This window comes from Bombina bombina, chromosome 6 (assembly GCF_027579735.1).
Source record: "Bombina bombina isolate aBomBom1 chromosome 6, aBomBom1.pri, whole genome shotgun sequence".
Classification (NCBI taxonomy): domain Eukaryota; kingdom Metazoa; phylum Chordata; class Amphibia; order Anura; family Bombinatoridae; genus Bombina; species Bombina bombina.
The window spans coordinates 960,151,529-960,171,881 of record NC_069504.1 but is presented as its reverse complement, the minus strand read 5'-3'; the positions used below and the strand labels follow the sequence as shown (position 1 = coordinate 960,171,881).

Genomic DNA, 20,353 nt, shown 5'->3' with positions numbered 1-20,353 from the left:
CAATTTGTTTCTTTAATGATTCAGAAAGAACATGCAATTTTATGCAACTTTCTAATTTACTCCTATTTTCAATTTTTCTTTGCTATCTTTATTTAAAAAGCAGGAATGTAAGAAGAGCCAGCCCATTTTTGGTTCAGGGTTATGCTTGCTTATTGGTTTGTTAATTGTAGCCACCAATAAGCAAGCACTATCCATGGTGCTGAACCTAAAATGTGCTGGCTCCTAAGCTTTACATTACTGCTTTTTAAATAAAGATAGCAAGAGAACGAAGAAAAATTGACAGTAGGAGTAAATTAGAAAGTTGCTTAAAACTGAATGCTCTATCTGAATCATAAAGCAAAAATTTTGGTTTACTATCCCTTTAACTTTTATTTATTTTATTAATTTTTTTTAAATAGCCTTTTTACTGCAATTATTTTTAATAGACAAACTCCACCCACCATTTGCTTTGTTTGGAGTCTGGGCTTTAGACAACAAAGCTAGCCACTGTCATAAAGTTAGTATAAAATGTTAATTGATAAAGCCAGTTAGACAGATATGTAGCAAGGTTAGCATTGAGAGGTCAGCAGGGTGCATTTTAAGTTGTAAAAATTAAAAAATTTCAGTGCTAAATTACATGAATTACACTGAAAGAGCAGACATTTGCCTTTCAAATGGTGGGTCTTGGGTGTGTCTAGAGCTTTAGAGTGCTGAGATGATAGGATTTGAATACTTAACCCTCTGTCCAGCTTGTAACTATAACCTGCACTTGAGGGTCTCTGGGGGCTGCTGATGTCACTGGCATTCCCAGATTGCCCCAAGGATGCTGGGCCACTTGGCCACCTTGTATGTGGGGGTAAGAGTAGGGGGGCACAATTGGCTCTGAGAGCACCCCTCCTGGATGGCAGCAGGTGGTGGTCATCCGTACTAAAGGTATAGGGCCAGATTAGGAGTGGAGCAAAAAATTGTGCTTTCTCAAGCGCGATATTTGCGCTCCACTCATAATACCGGCGCATGTAATTGTGCGCTGGTATTAGAAGTGACCCGCAATGTCAACGCGACCTCACATTTGCATTGCATGAAAGCTTTGCACTCCTGAGATCGTGCTTCCATAGGCTCCAATGGGAGCCTCATTCTCATGCTGTGAGACACGGCATGGGAACCTAGTGCAGCAAATTGAAATATATATGAATATATACCTAGATATGTAGATGTTTATATGTGTATATAACATTTTAACACATAAATATATACATATATATTTACAGAGGGCACACAGTTCCCCATAGACTGCAATGTAAAGGCATTACATAACTTTAAGCCCTAAAAACTGCTTTGTGCAGTTATTTAAAAAAACAGTGCTACATTTTTTTTAAAAACAAACACTACACTGAAATTCTGAGGCAGTTGGGGGATATTTAGAAAATTAATCAGAGCTCTGATCTCTGGTTAATTGTCGGAGCACTGGTTATTTATTGTGTGCCTGCAAACGGGCGAATTTGTGATCGATAAATGAATGCTCCACTTGTAATCTAGCCCATGGTGTGGATGTCAGTGACGTGTTATCTGCAGGAAGTACAAGATTCATTGTTCAAAAGTGCGATTTCAGCAATATTTATTTACATTTTTATTAAACCAAAAAGCGATTGTGTTTGTTTATTAATACAAGCACAAAAACTTTGACATGGAAAAAAAATCTGTACCAACAGCTAAGGTATGTCACTCAAAGCAGGCTTAAATGTTTTTCAATAGATTAAAACTAATTTAGCATTATGCAAACAACTGGAGGAAAATAGTTTTCTGATTGATTGGGATACTGATTGCATTATCTCTATAGAAGGGTTTTATTATGCCAGGAATGTTACTAATAATAACCCACTTATGTTTTTCAATTTTCAAATGGATTGTAATAGCTTTGAATTTGAAATCCCTGAGAGAAGCCATGCAAGGCACTTCACAAGGGAATTCTAAGGGAATGGATTGGGGCCATGAACTTAATTTATTTCTAAAATTCTCATCTCTTTATGTATACATTTTACATTCTTAAAGAACTATTGTCCAGTATTTCTTTTTATTAGCCAGTGAGCAATCAGTCCTTAAGACCCTGTTAACTTCAAATTAAAAATAAACAGCTCTTTTCTTAACCATTTTTCTTACAAGAACATATTTAACATGTTTAAATAGTAATCTTTCATATAAATATTTAGGGCCAGATTACGAGTGGAGTGCTAATTAACGCTTCCGCTCAAGCGTTAATTGTGCTAGAAGTAAGCTTTTTGCGCTCCTCAGGTTGCTCCCGTATTGCAAGTTGAAAGTAAACTGTTTTTGTTAGAGCGCTAACCAGACGAGTGCTAAAAGCCAAACTTACAATAGCGTGTACACGTTCATGTAATCCCCCATAGAAGTCAATGAAGAAAAAAAAGTGGAAAAAACCTAACACCCCACTCTCTACACATACACATACACAAACACACACATACATACATACACATACACACACACAAACACACACACACGATTATATATAGGCATAAATATATATATAGAAATATATATTTATAAATACTTACAAACATATTTTGCTATGTACAGAATATTGTAATGTGAAATATTTACAGTAAACACATAGTTAAAACCTTTATTAAAAATGATTATTCAATAAATATGATTTTACATGTTTTCATCTACTTAACTGCAAAGGGCTCTTTTCCACTTATATATATGTATATATATGTATTTATGTGTTTGTGTATATATGTCTGTAAATACATATATACACATATAAATACATACGTACACATATATAGACATATATCCATATCTAGAGATGTATATGTATGTATCTCATTGTTAAAGCACTTTGCCTGCCTTTTTTTCTTACACCTGAGATCTCATATCTTTTAATTAATTTTTATAATTTTTATTAGATGGTGGTATTATGAGTGTAACTATACATTCTAATGTATTTTTGATGTTTTGTGCAACTTTTTTCTTTCGTGAAACAGTTGACCAGAGCTCTGAAGCCATGGTAATCATTCTAGTGTAAATCGTGATTGCACTCAACAGACCACATTTACTCTTAATATGAGTGCAAACCCCCACGATAAACCCCTTATCGCTCATGCTCCACTCATAATCTGGCCCTTAGCGTTTAGTGTCCCTTTTAAAAAGGTTCAATTAATTTAAATTTAAATTTATACAGATACGCATTAATGTGTATTTATATTTCTTTTTAATACTTTTAATATGCCTTTTTTTATTCTGTAAAACTGTGTTCACTGTGACTTTCATATTTAATATAGGCACATATATACTATGTATATGTGACATTGTTAGAAGAAAAAAATGTTGGGCTTTGGATGTTCTATTCGTACTTCAATATAAAATCTTTGAAAGATTTTTAATTCTAAAAATTATGCATTTAATTATGTCCCAAATCTATTTCAGATGAAAGGAATTCCAAGGATAAACGCTTTTTAAAATTCTAGCAACACAGCAGTTCATTGCTTCAGAGTGCTGTTGTTTGTTTATACATGAAATACGTGACAAAAAATCAATGTGGCAAAGTGTTCTGAGAAATCACTCACAAACATCAGAAGTGCAATATAAAAGGCGCGTGCAATGACTTGCTCATAAATCTGGTTTTATTTATTATCAGTGTGTGAGCGAGAAGTAGTTGGGAATATGGGGATATGTATACTGGGGACTGCTTATTTCCACATTTAAAATATCAACTCTGAGCTGCTCCTGGTGGTAGCGTCAGAATTGTAAACTGATGAGCCTGACATTCCTATAGCTCATTCATATTTCTTTGTGCTAAAAATGAATGGAAAATGCCCTTTTGTGTATCATGCAGGTGGTGACATGTTCTTAGAACACAAAAGAGACCTTTGATAAAAAGCTTGTTAGTGATGGAACAAATGAAATAGAGTAACCTATCTGCACATAAATGCCTAACTAGATGACATTTCAGCTGTATTCCCTATACACTGTGAAATTCAGTTTATAAATGTGTGTGTGCAGTGTCATATTATATATATATATATATATATATACCGTTTATGAACTGACATTTTTTTGCCAACAGTGAATTGTAGATATAATTAGTAGTTTTTAAAGATTATTGAAAGCAATGTAACAGTCTGAAGATTACAGTGATCGTAAACTCTGTCCTTTATAAAATCAGATCTGGACTGTTTGTGATTTTTTAAATAAAGTTTAATTAATCAGTTGTAATTGATTGCTTTTTAATGTAGATATGAAATTCAAATACCCAGGGCTCAGGTGCCGACTGCAAAATTAAATTTTTCTGTGAGCTAAAGGTTTGAATTGTTTTCCTATCAGCGCCCTAGCTACAACAAAAGTGCCATATGGGGAGAGTGCTGATCTACAAAGAATTGAAACTGTTAGCTCACAGAAAACTTGACTTTTGAAGTGGGCAGTGGAGCGCAGGGTATTTCAATTTAATATCTATATTATAAAGCAAGTTACAGCGCATCGTCATTACAACTGATGAATTAAACTCCATCTAAAATATCACTAACATTCCGGATTTTATTTTAAAAAGGTGCGAGTTTACCCTTACGTTAAGTGAGAAATCTCATTATTTGTATAGTATTTATTTACAGAGTAGATGTAACTAAATTGTTCACATTTTATGTTTGTTACCTATATCTTTAAGTTGTGTTTCACTTTATTTTATAGTTTTTCTCTTTTTTTTTTTCTGCCAAATTGCATATTTTAAAACTAAAGCAACATCTTCAATTTTGTCTTCGTCATCGGTCACTTACGTTCCTGTGTTACTGGTAGTGATCACACATATCCTACTTGGCATAATTTGACTTTTGGGTGGAATGTGTGGGCTTGATATATGCTTGTAAAATGTGCCAGAAATGTGCTAAAAAAGCAATAGGTTCCGGTAAACAAGGGCTTCTTGTGAACATGCTGTTTTTGTGACCTTCAGGCATTACAGAGACTGGCAGGTCAGTACCTCAAAAGAGACTGGCATCGTGGGAAAAATGAGACGAGTGAATGCAGGTAAGTAAATAAGTAGGACTTAAACAAAACTTAAACAAAACAAAAAATTCGGAATTACAATTGCAATTTATCTAGGAGCAAGCCATAGGTAATGGGATAAGTGTAAAATAAATATTTGTGATTTTTAGATAGCGCCTACAATAAAAAAAACATTCCAATTTATTCTATCAAACAAACCAAGACCATATTGAGGTAGGCTCTGAAGCACTCACATGTCTTCAGCACTATATGACAGTAGAATTTGCAACAATGTTTGTAACAATGTTATACATATAATCATCAATATATGCATGCTCTGGAGCCTACTTAAGTATGCTCTCATAGAAAACAGCTAGGTTTCAATAAATGATACTAAGAGAAACAGGTACATTTGATAATAGAAATAAATTAGAAAGTTTTTTTTCTTTAAATTGTATGCGTTAATCTGAATCATTAAGGTTTCATTTTGATATCCATGAGTACAGTGGATATAAAAAGGCTATACACCCTTATGAAATTGAAGGTTTTAGAAATGTAAAGACAGAAATAAGAACAATGCAAGTGTCAAGACTTTTTCCATCTGTAATGGGATTCAGAGAAAAAAACAAATAGTTAATTATAATGAACATATTAAATAAAACAATAAATAAAAAAACCTGCAACGCCAAATTTAATATTTTTCAGAAGCAATTTTTGCATTTATTACAGCGGCAAGTCTTTGTGAATAAGTCTCTCTTAACTTTGCACATCTAGACTTTGCTATTTTATCCTTCCTTCAAATCGTGAGGGGATCTCTTGTGTACAGATCTCATTCCACAGCTTTTTGATGGGATTGAGGTCTGTGCTCTGACTATTCTAAGTGGTAGATTTATTAAGCAGTGGATGCATTCTATGCCCATAGAAACGGAAGTTAAGAAGCGCTGCTCCTGGTGGACAGAAATCATCCCGATCGGATCGGGATGATTGACACCCTCTGCTAGTGGCCCATTGGCCGACGGTGAGCAGGATGCGGCATTGCACAAGCATTTCTCTAGAAATGCTTGTGCAATGATAAATGCTGACAGTGTATTCTGCATTAAACTTGTAATACTCTCGCTAATCCGGCCATGCTAATTTTCTTCAACCTCGCAAGCCTGTTACTCGGAAAATTTACCATAAGGTATGGCGTAAATACCTTTGTCTTTTCTCCAGAAAGGTCTGGAGAAAGAATTGTCAGTCAGTACTCTGAAAGGTCAGATTTCTGCTTTATCTATTCTGTTGCATAAGCTTTTGGTGGTTGTGTCAGATGTTCAATTGTTTTGTCAAGCCTTGGTCAGAATCAGACCTGTGTTTAAGTCGGTTACTCCTCCTTGGAGTCTTAACCTTGTTCTTAAGGTTTTACAGCAGGCTCTATTTGAGCCAATGCATTCCATAGATATTAAATTATTATCTTGGAAGGTTTTTTTTCATGTTGCTGTTTCTTCTGCAAGGAGAGTTTCGGAACTTTCGGCTTTGCCGTAGGATTCTCCTTTCATGCGGATAAGGTGGTCCTACGTACTAGGTTGGGCTTTCTTCCTAAGGTTGGGAATATTAATCAGGAAATTGTTGTTCCTTCTCTTTGTCCCAATTCTCCTTCTCATAAGGAGTGTCTGTTTCACAACTTGGATGTAGTGCGTGCTTTAAAATTCTATTTACAGGGGACTAAGGATTTTCACCAGTCTTCTGCCCTTTTTATAATAAAATTATATACCCTAGTCACAGGGAGGGGGCGCTAGTGACAAAGCAAATGAACTGAATATGTGATCAGTTATATAAATCCTAATTCACCAAAGTTCCGATATTTATAACTCAATATAATTCTGAACATACACATATTAGAAAGATTTTAAACCAACATTGGCCCATAATTCTTAAAGACCCCATTTTAAAGAACAGTGTGAATAAAACTTCACGATTAGTGTTTCGTAGAGCACCTACTCTGAAATAGAAACTTGCACCAAGCAAAATAGTGATATCAAAAAGAAGAACATACATGATTTCCATTCCCCCACTAATAGAAAAGGAAAATTAGGGACATATAGATGCAATAAACCTAGATGCCACATGTGTAAACATATCACACATGTTAATACAACTATAAGGTGTTACACTACAGGAGAAATAATTACAATAAGGAGTAGGATTGACTGTGGCACAGACTATGTAATCTATGTCCTTACATGCAAGTGCGACCTGCAATATTTGGGCTGCACGTGCAGAAAAGTCTGCACAAGGTGGAGGAAAGCATTGGAGAAACATTAAAAAGCGCTCTATGAAACATAGTATATCAAGACATAGCACTGTTCAACATAGTGGCCATCATCATACATATAAAATTACCCCTTTAGAACATATTTCTCATAGGGTAGGAATCAACAGATACGATTTCAATCTTTGTTTCCCTCTGGCCTAAATTAAGTATTGGACCTAGCGGCCTTTTAAGGACGGACACATAGTTACATAGCCACACTAGTGTGGATACTGTGGCATTATGTTATCAGCTGTATCCTGGTACATAGATCACATTGAGAGACACCCTTTTATAGGAAGGGCTACTAAATTTAATGCAAGTAGCAATTCTGCCTATTAAATACCAAGTATATAGAGCACATATTGTTCTATTTGAATACTTGTTGAAATGTCTTAATTATTGACTTCCACTACATATTTGCATTGTTTATAGATTTGGTTTTGATTTTAGGGCACACTTATGATGTCTTAATATGAATATTATTATTATTTACATTAATAATTTCTATTCTCCACGTACACTATTATATTAATTTTAGGTAAATTGGTATTTCTAATTTTATTGACACTCTGTACTTAAACAGTAGGATATGCTGTCGCATATTATCACTATATATATATATATATATATATATATATATATATATATATATATATATATATATATATATTTCACACATAGACATCACATTTATAGGTTATATTAATAATTACATCAAATCTTTCACATTCACCATTTGTAGGTAGTACTTCATCAAATAATAATTTATCTACAATGGCCAAGATCACTATTGACACCACACACAATATTTATAATATATTTTTTCTAGTTTTTGTTTTAATATAGTCTTACAAGAATTTTGATTACAATAGATGCAAAATATTATTATACACATACACACAGATTCATTTGTTAATATTTTATTTGATTATTAAAAATAAAAAGTTAGGTAACACATATATATTTTTTAATATATTATTGTTGTATTGATCAGCTAGATGACACATATCACATTCCACATAAGATTAGTGAGGTAACACTATATACACTTAAAATTCATTAGAATTTAGATTGAGAACTCACATTAAATATTATATTTATAGGATATAGTTTAATGTCCAATAAAGGACTTTTTTGGAATTATGTTTGAGGTTGAATTAGCATATAATAAGCACACACTAGGTAACATTTGAAAAAGTATACTAAGCCCAACTCTCAATCAAATAAAAATCGAATAGGAAAAATCTTTGAACTTAAAGGGACATGAAACCCAAATTTTTTCTTTCATGATTTAGAAAGAGCATACAATTATAAACAACTTTCTAATTTACTTCTATTATCTATTTTGCTTCATTCTCTTGATATTCTTTGCTGAAAAGCATATCTAGATATGCTTAGTAGCTGCTGATTGGTAGATGCACATAGATGCCTCCTGTGATTGGTTCACTGTGTGCATTGCTATTTTTTCATTAAAGTATATCTAAAGAATAAAGCAAATTAGGTAATAGAAGTAAATTGGAATGTTGTTTAAAATTATATTCTCTACCTTCATCATGAAAGAAAATGTTTGGGTATAGTGTCCCTTTAATAAAATACGGTTTCAGACACCGGTGACAGCTAACAGCTGTCCATAGGGGCGTCAGTACGAGCGTCTATGCCTGCCCCGATAGGTTACTCTGTAAGTACATACGCCCTACTCCGGCCTTAACCTATATGGGCCAATCAGATTTCAGTTGAAATCTAAACACAGAAGTTTACCGTGTTTGTAGGACAGTCACACTGCAGCCGAAAATACAGAGAGACATTGCGCTCGATATACAAAGCAATCAAACCTCAGGGCAGTAACACACTGTGGGAATCTATGTGGTGGGGGTCGGCCACAATGTAAAAATTTGTTAATTTGTTTTTAAAAAAAATGGGTAAAGAATGAATGAGTCATACACATATAAAGTTATGACATAAGTATATACATAAGGAAATTTTGGCTATCCCGCTGCTATTGTATTTTTGGGAGCTTTGTGAATGTGAATTTTATCTAATAGGTTGACAGCATTAAGAAAAAGGAATTCTAATATATTGTCTGTCAATATCAATTGATAAATACAATTTGTTTAGAATATGAGACATGATACTCATATCATATGGAAGAAAAGTTTATGTTCCTGTTTTCTCACATAAATTGTACAATACAATAAGAACATAGATATTGTCTGTGAAAAAGTAGGGAAATGTCTGCTAAAAAGCAGGGAATAAGAAAGAGAATTTATAAAAAGGAATGTGTATAAAATGGAGGTAGGTAATGAACTATAATATGCTTTTACTCTGTTTGAAGTTTAGCTAATCAGGTGAGCAGATTCAGGGCTTACAGGTGCTCCATATCAGTTAGAGAACACCCCCCCCCTACAGGGAGGCTAATGCTAGTCAGGGAACAGATATATAAGGCAGGGTCAGTTGTAGGATGATTATATGCCTGAGGAAACGGTTTTTAAACCGTGAAACGCGTTGCATCTTTTAAGGGGTCACTGGTATATCCCTGATCCACTATTATAGCACTGATGTGTTGTATTTTAAATTCTGTTTTTAATAAATACAATTTTTTTTTTTTAAAAACCTATTGAGTGGACACATCTTACCTGCATGCTTTCCTGATCAACATATGGGAGACAAACCACTTAAACCTGTATACTCCTGAAATACAACTCATTTTGGATATCTGCATATGGGGTGAGCTGACACACCTCTCCCCAATCTGCCAGCCTGCTCCTACCAGAACATATGTGTGCTCAGCTTAAATGTGAGTACCCACTTGGGAATCTATTAAAGTGAATACAATTGCACTCTGAATGATCTGCACATGTAGTGCCTGTTTCTCCTACATTGGTGTGTCCGGTCCACGGCTTCATCCTTACTTGTGGGAATATTCTCTTCCCTAACAGGAAATGGCAAAGAGGCACACAGCAAAAGCTGTCCATATAGTCCGCCCCTCTATTCTTCCTTATTCTCTTCTGCCCTTTTTATTTGTTTCTCGGGAAGCGTAAGGGTCAGAAGGCTACTGCTACTTCTCTTTCCTTTTGGTTGAGAAGTGTGATTAGTTATGCTTATGAGACTGCTGGACAGCAGCCTCCTGAGAGAGTTACAGTTCATTCCACTAGGGCTGTCTCGTTTCTTGGGCTTTCAAAAATGAAGCTTCTGTGGAACAGATTTGTAACACTGCAACTTGGTCCTCTCTGCACACTTTTTCAAAATTTTATACTTTTTATACTTTTGCCTCAGCTGAGGCCTCTTTTGGGAGAAAGGTTCTTCAAGCAGTGGTGCCTTCTGTTTAGGTCCACCTGTCTTTTTCCCTATCTAGTCATCTGTGTCCTCTAGATTGGGTATTGGTTCCCACAAGTAATTGATGACATCGTGGGCTCACCATATCTTAGGAAAGAAAACAAAATGTATGCTTTCCTGATAAATTTCTTTCCTGGATTAGTTAGTCCATGACCCCCCAACCTTATATTTAAGACAGTTATTTTTGACTAAACCTCAGGCACCTCTACACCGTTGTGTTATTGCTTTTTCCATTTCCCTTCGGTCAAATGACTGGGGATTATGGGAAGGTGAGTGATATTTAACAGCTTGCTGTGGTGCTCTTTGCTGCCTGCTGCTGGACAGGAGAGATATTCCAACTAGTAATTGATGACGTTGTGTACTCACCATATACGGAAAGAAAGAAATTTATCAGGTAAGCATAAATTAGCACCTAGATTTAGAGTTTTGCGGCCAAAGGGGTGCGTTAGCTATGCGTCTTTTTTTCCAGCGCTGCTTCTAAACAACGCTGGTATTGAGAGTTCTCTGAAGGGCTGCGTTAGGCTCCAAAAAGGGAGAGTTGAGCCGAATTTACCGCCACTTCAACCCTCAATACCAGCGTTGCTTACGGTAGCGGCTAGCTGGAAAAACATGCTTGTGCATGATTCCCCCATAGGAAACAATGGGGCAGTTTGGGCTGAAAAAAAACCTAACACCTGCAAAAAAGCAGCGTTCAGCTCCTAACGCAGCCCCATTGTTTCCTATGGGGAAACAGTTTCTAAGTCTGCACCTAACACCCTAACATGTACCCCGAGTCTAAACACCACTAACCTTACACTTATTAACCCCTAATCTGCCGCCCCCGCTATCGCTGACACCTGCATATTATTATTAACCCCTAATCTTCCACTCCGGACACCGCCGCAACCTACATTATCCCTATGAACCCCTAATCTGCTGCCCCTAACACTGCCAACCCCTATATTATAATTATTAACCCCTAATCTGCCCCCCCCCGAACGTCGCCGCTACCTTACCTACACTTTTTAACCCCTATTCTGCCGACCGGACCTCGCCGCTACTCTAATAAATGTATTAACCCCTAAAACGCCGCACTCCCGCCTCGCAAACTCTATAATAAATTGTATTAACCCCTAATATGCCCTCCCTAACATCGCCGCCACCTAACTTCAAGTATTAACCCCTAATCTGCCGACCGGACCTCGCCGCTACTATAATAAATGTATTAACCCCTAAAGCTAAGTCTAACCCTAACCCTAACACCCCCCTAAGTTAAATATAATTTTAATCTAACGAAATAAATTAACTCTTATTAACTAAAGTATTCCTATTTAAAGCTAAATACTTACCTGTAAAATAAACCCTAATATAGCTACAATATAACGAATAATTATATTGTATCTATTTTAGGGTTTATATTTATTTTACAGGCAACTTTGTATTTATTTTAATTCGGTACAATAGCTATTAAATAGTTAATAACTATTTAATAGCTACCTAGTTAAAATAATTACCAAATTACCTGTAAAATAAATCATAACCTAAGTTACAATTAAACAAGTACCTACAATTACCTACAATTAAATAAACTAAACTACCAAAAAAAACAAACACTAAATTACAAAAAATAAAAAAAGATTACAAGAATTTTAAGCTAATTACACCTACTCTAAGCCCCCTAATAAAATAACAAAGCGCCCCAAAATAAAAAAATCTCCCTACCCTAATCTAAATTACAAAAGTTAACAGCTCTATTACCAGCCCTTAAAAGGGCTTTTTGCGGGGCATGCCCCAAAGAAATCAGCTCTTTTGCCTGTAAAAAAAACCACAATACCACCCCCCAACATTACAACCCACCACCCACATACCCCTACTCTAACCCAAACCCCCCTTAAATAAACCTAACACTACTCCCCTGAAGATCTCCCTACCTTGAGTCGTGTTCACCCAGCCGGGCACCGATGGACCAAAAGAGGATATCCGGAGCGGCAGAAGTCTTCATCCTATCTGGGCAGAAGAGGACATCCGGACCGGCAGACATCTTCATCCAAGCGGCATCTTCTATCTTCATCCATCCGACGAGGAGCGGCTCCATCTTCAAGACCTCCAGCGCGGAACATCCTCTTCCTTCCGACAACTACAGATGAATGAAGGTTCCTTTAAGTGACGTCATCCAAGATGGCGTCCCTCGAATTCCGATTGGCTGATAGGATTCTATCAGCCAATCGGAATTAAAGTAAAAAAATCTGATTGGCTGATTGAATCAGCCAATCAGATTCAAGTTCAATCGGATTGGCTGATCCAATCAGCCAATCAGATTGAGCTTGCATTCTATTGGCTGTTCCGAGGGACGCCCTCGGAATTCGAGGGACGCCATCTTGGATGACATCACTTAAAGGAACCTTCATTCGTCGGTAGTCGTCGGAAGGAAGAGGATGTTCCGCGCCGGAGGTCTTGAAGATGGAGCCGCTCCTCGTCGGATGGATGAAGATAGAAGATGCCGCTTGGATGAAGATGTCTGCCGGTCTGGATGTCCTCTTCTGCCCGGATATCCTCTTTTGGTCCATCGGTGCCCGGCTGGGTGAACACGACTCAAGGTAGGGAGATCTTCAGGGGGGTAGTGTTAGGTTTATTTAAGGGGGGTTTGGGTTAGAGTAGGGGTATGTGGGTGGTGGGTTGTAATGTTGGGGGGTGGTATTGTGTTTTTTTTTTTACAGGCAAAAGAGCTGATTTCTTTGGGGCATGCCCCGCAAAAAGCCCTTTTAAGGGCTGGTAATAGAGCTGTTAACTTTTGTAATTTAGATTAGGGTAGGGACATTTTTTTATTTTGGGGGGCTTTGTTATTTTATTAGGGGGCTTAGAGTAGGTGTAATTAGCTTAAAATTCTTGTAATATTTTTTTATTTTTTGTAATTTAGTGTTTGTTTTTTTGGTAATTTAGTTTAGTTTATTTAATTGTAGGTAATTGTAGGTACTTGCAGTTAATTTAATTTATTTATTGATAGTGTAGTGTTAGGTTTAATTGTAACTTAGGTTATGATTTATTTTACAGGTAATTTTGTAATTATTTTAACTAGGTAGCTATTAAATAGTTATTAACTATTTAATAGCTATTGTACCGAGTTAAAATAAATACAAAGTTGCCTGTAAAATAAATATAAACCCTAAAATAGATACAATATAATTATTCGTTATATTGTAGCTATATTAGGGTTTATTTTAAAGGTATTTAGTTTTAAATAGGAAGACTTTAGTTAATAATATTTAATTTATTTCGTTAGATTAAAATTATATTTAACTTAGGGGGGTGTTAGGGTTAGACTTAGCTTTATGGGTTAATACATTTATTATAGTAGCGGCGAGGTCCAGTCGGCAGATTAGGCGTTAATACTTGAAGTTAGGTAGCGGCGATGTTAGGGAGGGCAGATTAGGGGTTAATACAATTTATTCTAGGGTTTGCAAGGCGGGAGTGCGGCGGTTTAGGGGTTAATACATTTATTAGAGTAGCGGCAAGGTCCGGTCGGCAGATTAGGGGTTAATAAGTGTAGGTAGGTAGCGGCGACGTTGGGGGGGCAGATTAGGGGTTAATAAATATTATGGAAAAAAAGGTGCAGGGTAGCGCTAATGAAAGCACAGAGCTCAATTTGTATATGGTATATCTATACTAATATGGTAATGTGTAAAAAATATATGTCTAAAAAAGATAATAACTATGTGAATCTTTAAAAATTTATTATACAATAATCATATAATCATATAACAATAGTGCCGGCACTGATTAAAACAGTATAATGAAAAAGGACATAAACATAAAATACATAAAAAATGGGTATTAATTTCAAGTAATATTGGCAAGAGATAAAAATGGCAAGAGAAAAAGTTAGCTTGCTAAGTATTTTGGCAGCCTAAACTGCAAATGTGTCCGTATTGGATAATTCACAAATGTTCTCAAATAGGGCACACAAAATTACCGTCTCTGCTATGTGTGGAGTTGTCCGTTGTTTTTATTGAGTCCCGTGACTTTGTGCAGAGTGATTCTCCTGGTGTAAGTAGAGCAAGTATTATTGTAGAGAGCACGCTGGTAATTGTAATCCTTCAGTGCTTGCTGTGAATGATCCTGTAGCGTCCTAGGGTAATGGCCACAGTGGCAGATGTAAGGGTAGGTCCTGGGACCGAAGGTATTAGCTGGTTTCTGATGCTTTGTTTGACAGCTGTACCAAACGAGTCCTATTACCCTTACAGTATCAGAGTCGGGAGTGTACTTCAAACCCCAGATGTATTGCGGTAATCATAAGGTGGACACAAGCGGTAGGCAGATCATGGGCCGGTTAATTAAGCATATATCAGCCTCTGTGTATTGTGAGAGGGATATTGCACCGTACCTACTGTAACCACTTGAATCAGAGTAAAAGTTATATGCAGACGAGCAAATCTACGCATTTCAGCCCGATAGGCCTTTATCAAGATCTTGATAAAGGCCTATCGGGCTGAAACGCATAGATTTGCTCGTCTGCATATAACTTTTACTCTGATTCAAGTGGTTACAGTAGGTACGGTGCAATATCCCTCTCACAATACACAGAGGCTGATATATGCTTAATTAACCGGCCCATGATCTGCCTACCGCTTGTGTCCACCTTATGATTACCGCAATACATCTGGGGTTTGAAGTACACTCCCGACTCTGATACTGTAAGGGTAATAGGACTCGTTTGGTACAGCTGTCAAACAAAGCATCAGAAACCAGCTAATACCTTCGGTCCCAGGACCTACCCTTACATCTGCCACTGTGGCCATTACCCTAGGACGCTACAGGATCATTCACAGCAAGCACTGAAGGATTACAATTACCAGCGTGCTCTCTACAATAATACTTGCTCTACTTACACCAGGAGAATCACTCTGCACAAAGTCACGGGACTCAATAAAAACAACGGACAACTCCACACATAGCAGAGACGGTAATTTTGTGTGCCCTATTTGAGAACATTTGTGAATTATCCAATACGGACACATTTGCAGTTTAGGCTGCCAAAATACTTAGCAAGCTAACTTTTTCTCTTGCCATTTTTATCTCTTGCCAATATTACTTGAAATTAATACCCATTTTTTATGTATTTTATGTTTATGTCCTTTTTCATTATACTGTTTTAATCAGTGCCGGCACTATTGTTATATGATTATTGTATAATAAATTTTTAAAGATTCACATAGTTATTATCTTTTTTAGACATATATTTTTTACACATTACCATATTAGTATAGATATACCATATACAAATTGAGCTCTTTGCTTTCATTAGCGCTACCCTGCACCTTTTTTTCCATGTTTTCTCACATTAGCGTTTTGGAGATTCGCTAATGTTCTGGGTCAGCTACAGAGCCTGAGAGTGTTAGTATCTTTTACATTAACTTTTGCAGTTAATAAATATTATGTAGGTGTCGGCGATGTTAGGGCCAGCAGATTAGGGGTTCATAGGGATAATGTAGGTGGCGGCGTTGTGCGGTCGGCAGATTAGGGGTTAACATTTTTTATTATAGTGGCGGCGATGTGGGGGGACCTCGGTTTAGGGGTACATAGGTAGTTTATGGGTGTTAGTGTACTTTAGAGCACAGTAGTTAAGAGCTTTATAAACCGGCGTTAGCCCAGAAAGCTCTTAACTACTGACTTTTTTCTGCGGCTGGAGTCTTGTCGGTAGAGTGTCTAATGCTCACTTCAGCCAAGACTCTAAATACCGGCATTAGGAAGATCCCATTGAAAAGATAGGATACGCAATTGGCGTAAGGGGATCTGCGGTATGGAAAAGTCGCGGCTTGAAAGTGAGCGTTAGACCCTTTCCTGCCTGACTCTAAATACCAGCGGGCGGCCAAAAGCAGTGTTAGGAGCCCTTAACGCTGCTTTTGACGGCTACTGCAGAACTCAAAATCTAGGCTTTAGTTTTTTACTTTGAACACAATTTGTAAAATGGACCCATATCTTTTTGGAATTTATGCTGAAATGTTCAACCTTTGTCTCTTCAGAGAATTGCACATTTTCCACATGGTTTTAGGTGACTGAATGAATCTTATCATAATTTAGACGGGACTTGGATGTTCCTTTTTGTCTGTTCCGTCTTGCCACCCTACCCCATAGCCCAGACGTGCAAAATACAGAGATAGTTATCACATGCAAGGAATGACACTTTATCTGTCAGATTCCTGTAGCTTCTTTAGGGTTGCTGTTGGCCTTTTGGTCGCCTCCTTCATAAGTTTTTTTTTTTTTTTTTTTCTCCTCGTACTCTCATCAACTTTTGAGGGTTGTCATGATCTTTTCAATGTCTCTGTGATGTCACATTTTCTCCAGTTATTGATGATGGTTTTAACAGTGCTTCATGGAATATCCAGGACCTTTTGATATTTTTATGTCCCTCTCGCAGTTTCTTTGGCAACTCTTTGCGGACCATGACTTTTCCAGTAGGATGTGACCTCAAATATTGAACAAAATTAAACAGCAACTGCTGACATTTTAAATTTGAGTTTAATCAGAATCACTTTGATGGCAAGTGTATGCTATGTACCTACAGTCATGATTTAGAATGTGATTGGTTAGCGGTGAGCACAGCTAGAGTCCCCATTATACCGATTTATACAATAAGGGTGTTTTATCTTGTTTAATTTAATTAAAATGTTTCTAATAACTATTTTTTTTCTGTGAATTTTGCAATTTCTGTCCTTAAATTTAAAAAAACAGCAATTTAATAAGGGTGTGTAGACTTAATCCACTGTAATGTCATAATTAAACGATTTAGACAGAACATGCAGTTTTAAAATTTTTCCATTTTACTTCTATTCTCAAATGTGCTTTATTCACTTGGTAACCTTTGTTATATAGTAGGGTTAGGAGCTACAGTACTGGGAGCTAGCTGAACACATGTGAGCCAATGACATATGTGTGCAGCCACTATTCACCAGCTAGCTCCCAGAAGTAAATTGCGGCTCACAAGTCTATCTAGGTTTGCTTTCATTAAAGGATACCAAGAGAAGAAAGTAAACTTGATAATTACAGTGAATTTCAAAGTGTCTAAAATTGCTGAATCTAAAAGTTAATGTTGACTTTTATGTCTTTAAAGAGACAATCTACTTTTTTTTTAAATTTTACTTAAATAGACAACACCTAAACTACCTATTCGCCAGCTTTGCACAACCAACATTGTTATATTAATATACCTTATAACCTCTAAATCTCGGTTTCTAAGTCCCTGCAGGCCAACTCTTATCTCAGTGCATTTTATTAGCTTTTCACTGCCAGATAGTGCTAGTTCATGTGTATTTTATAGATAAAATGTGATCACTCCCGTGGAGTTATGCAGAAACTGGCACTAATTGGCTAAAAATGCAAGTTTGTAAAAAGGATTGATATAAGGGGCAGTCTGCAAAGGCTTGGATACAAGGTAATTACAGAGGTAAAAGGTATGTTAATATAACCATGTTGGCTGTGAAAAACTGGGGAATGGGTAATAAAGGGATTACCTATCTTTTCTTCATAAATGGAAAGAGTCCACAGCTGCATTCATTACTTTAGGGAATTAAGAACCTGGCCATCAGTAGTAGGCAAAGGCAAAGACACCCCAGCCAAAGGCTTAAATACTCCTCCCACTTCCCTCATCCCCCAGTCATTCTTTGCCTTTCATCCCAGGAGGTTGGCAGAGAAGTGTCAGAAGTTTGTTGTTGTCTCTTATGGAGGGTAGTACTGTTCGACATGGGACGGGAGTTTTAAGTAATCTTGTCAGTCTCTCAGTGAGGGCTTGGATGAAAGTTAGAGTCCAGAGATGCAGGAAGATATTTCTGCGAAACCATCCTGACTCGTGTTACAGCTCCTCAAGCAATCAGCGTTGTTGAACTTTGCTTCGCTGCCCGCTTTCTTCTCTCAAGTTCATGGCGGATGCGAGGCTACTATCCGTCACACTTGAAGAGCCGTGTTCCTGTTCTATGGCGTAGATTCCGGTAAGATTGTTTCATTTTACTTCTTCATGAATGTACTGTAACTCATTTGTTCCTGCGAACTCACATGAAAAATAAGGGTCTCAGTGAGACTCCTTTAGTATCTTGGAATCGAGGGTTAATATCTCCTGAGGGGGATTATTGAACAGTTTTTTTTTTAATCATGTTTGTTATGTGATTCAACCTGCTTATGTGTAGTGTTAACTGGGCTCGTGGCTTAGAACATAACGGCCTGTTGAAGTGATGCGACCTTACGGTTGGGCGCACTTTTGTTGGACTGTAGGGTTCACCTTGTGACCGAGCGTGTTTACGTTCTAGTCTCCCATTTCCGCATTCCTGACTGTGTTGCGATGGAAAATTCTAGTCTGCTGGTGTCTGGTACATAGGAGGTGGTGAGTGCCCACGCCATTGTGGGTGTCAGGTGCTATTTAAATTGTTTTATATATATATATATATAGTCCATTTGTTTGGGTATCCTTTATTCAGTTATGGAGGATACTGATGTTGAGTTTGGTCAACTTTTTGATTCAGATTCTTCATCCTGGGAAGAATGCGAATTGGCCCCGTTGACTCAGGTCAGTCAGTTATGTTCTATAGGCCATTCTAGAGCGCCATGTTCCTCAGGCTTGGGGATTGAAGAGACTGCTGAGCCATCCGCCTCGGGGGGCCCTGTCCTCTGGGAGGCGGGTTCCCTACATCTCCCTACTACTACACATGCGGGTGGGTGGATTGTTCTCCCTGGAGGTTGTGGCACGTTTTCGCTTTTACATACTTTTGGCGCTTGTGCGTCTGCAAAGTCCAGATGTTTATTTGCGATTGTGCTTGTGTCCGATTTCCCCTGGTCTCTCGGCCCCTGGAGGGCATGTACAGTTCCCTGCGGGTGTTACTGTTCCTGAGTGTTGTACCTTTCGTTACAGGTGGGCTCGCCTTAGTGTTTTACTCAGACACGTTTTTGAGCTGCTTGGGGACCCTATCCTTCTTGGGTATGGGACTCATCAGTCTCCTCCTTCGAATGGCTCACCTCGTTAGACATGGGGGGATGAAGTAATCTCCTTTAAGTCTTGTTTTCGAGATCCTTCACAGTTTTGTTGGAAGAAAAGGGTTTCCTTTAGGCTGGTCCTACGGACCTTCTGTTCTTCTTGGGCGTTAACCTTCAGGTCACCCGTAATTTTATTTAATCTGGTTAGGATAAATTTTATTTTCGTTTCAGACTATCACCTAGATTTGGAGTTTGGCGTTAGCCGTGAAAACCAGCGTTAGAGGCTCCTAACGCTGGTTTTAGGCTACCGCCGGTATTTGGAGTCACTCAAAATAGGGTCTAACGCTCACTTTTCATCCGCGACTTTTCCATACCGCAGTATTGCGTATCCTATCTTTTCAATGGGATTTTTCTAACTCCGGTATTTAGAGTCGTGGCTGAAGTGAGCGTTAGACATCTAACGACAAAACTCCAGCCGCAGGAAAAAAGTCAGTAGTTAAGAGCTTTCTGGGCTAACGCCGGTTTATAAAGCTCTTAACTACTGTGCTCTAAAGTACACTAACACCCATAAACTACCTATGTACCCCTAAACCGAGGTCCCCCCACATCGCCGACACTCGAATAATTTTTATAACCCCTAATCTGCCGACCGCCACCTACGTTATCCTTATGTACCCCTAATCTGCTGCCCCTAACACCGCAGACCCCTGTATTATATTTATTAACCCCTAACCTGCCCCCCACAACGTCGCCTCCACCTACCTACACTTATTAACCCCTAATCTGCCGACCGGACCTGAGCGCTACTATAATAAAGTA

General features: G+C 37.5%; 1 protein-coding gene across 2 annotated transcripts in view; it reads left to right on the top strand.

Moving 5' to 3' along the window:
• Positions 1-20,353, top strand: part of FCHSD1 (FCH and double SH3 domains 1) — a 374,706-nt gene that overhangs the window by 95,262 nt on the left and 259,091 nt on the right. For both annotated transcript variants that reach the window (XM_053718614.1, XM_053718613.1), the window contains exon 4: positions 4,943-5,016. In XM_053718614.1, coding sequence (XP_053574589.1) covers positions 4,943-5,016 — 74 coding nt within the window. The remainder of the gene's footprint in view (positions 1-4,942; positions 5,017-20,353) is intronic.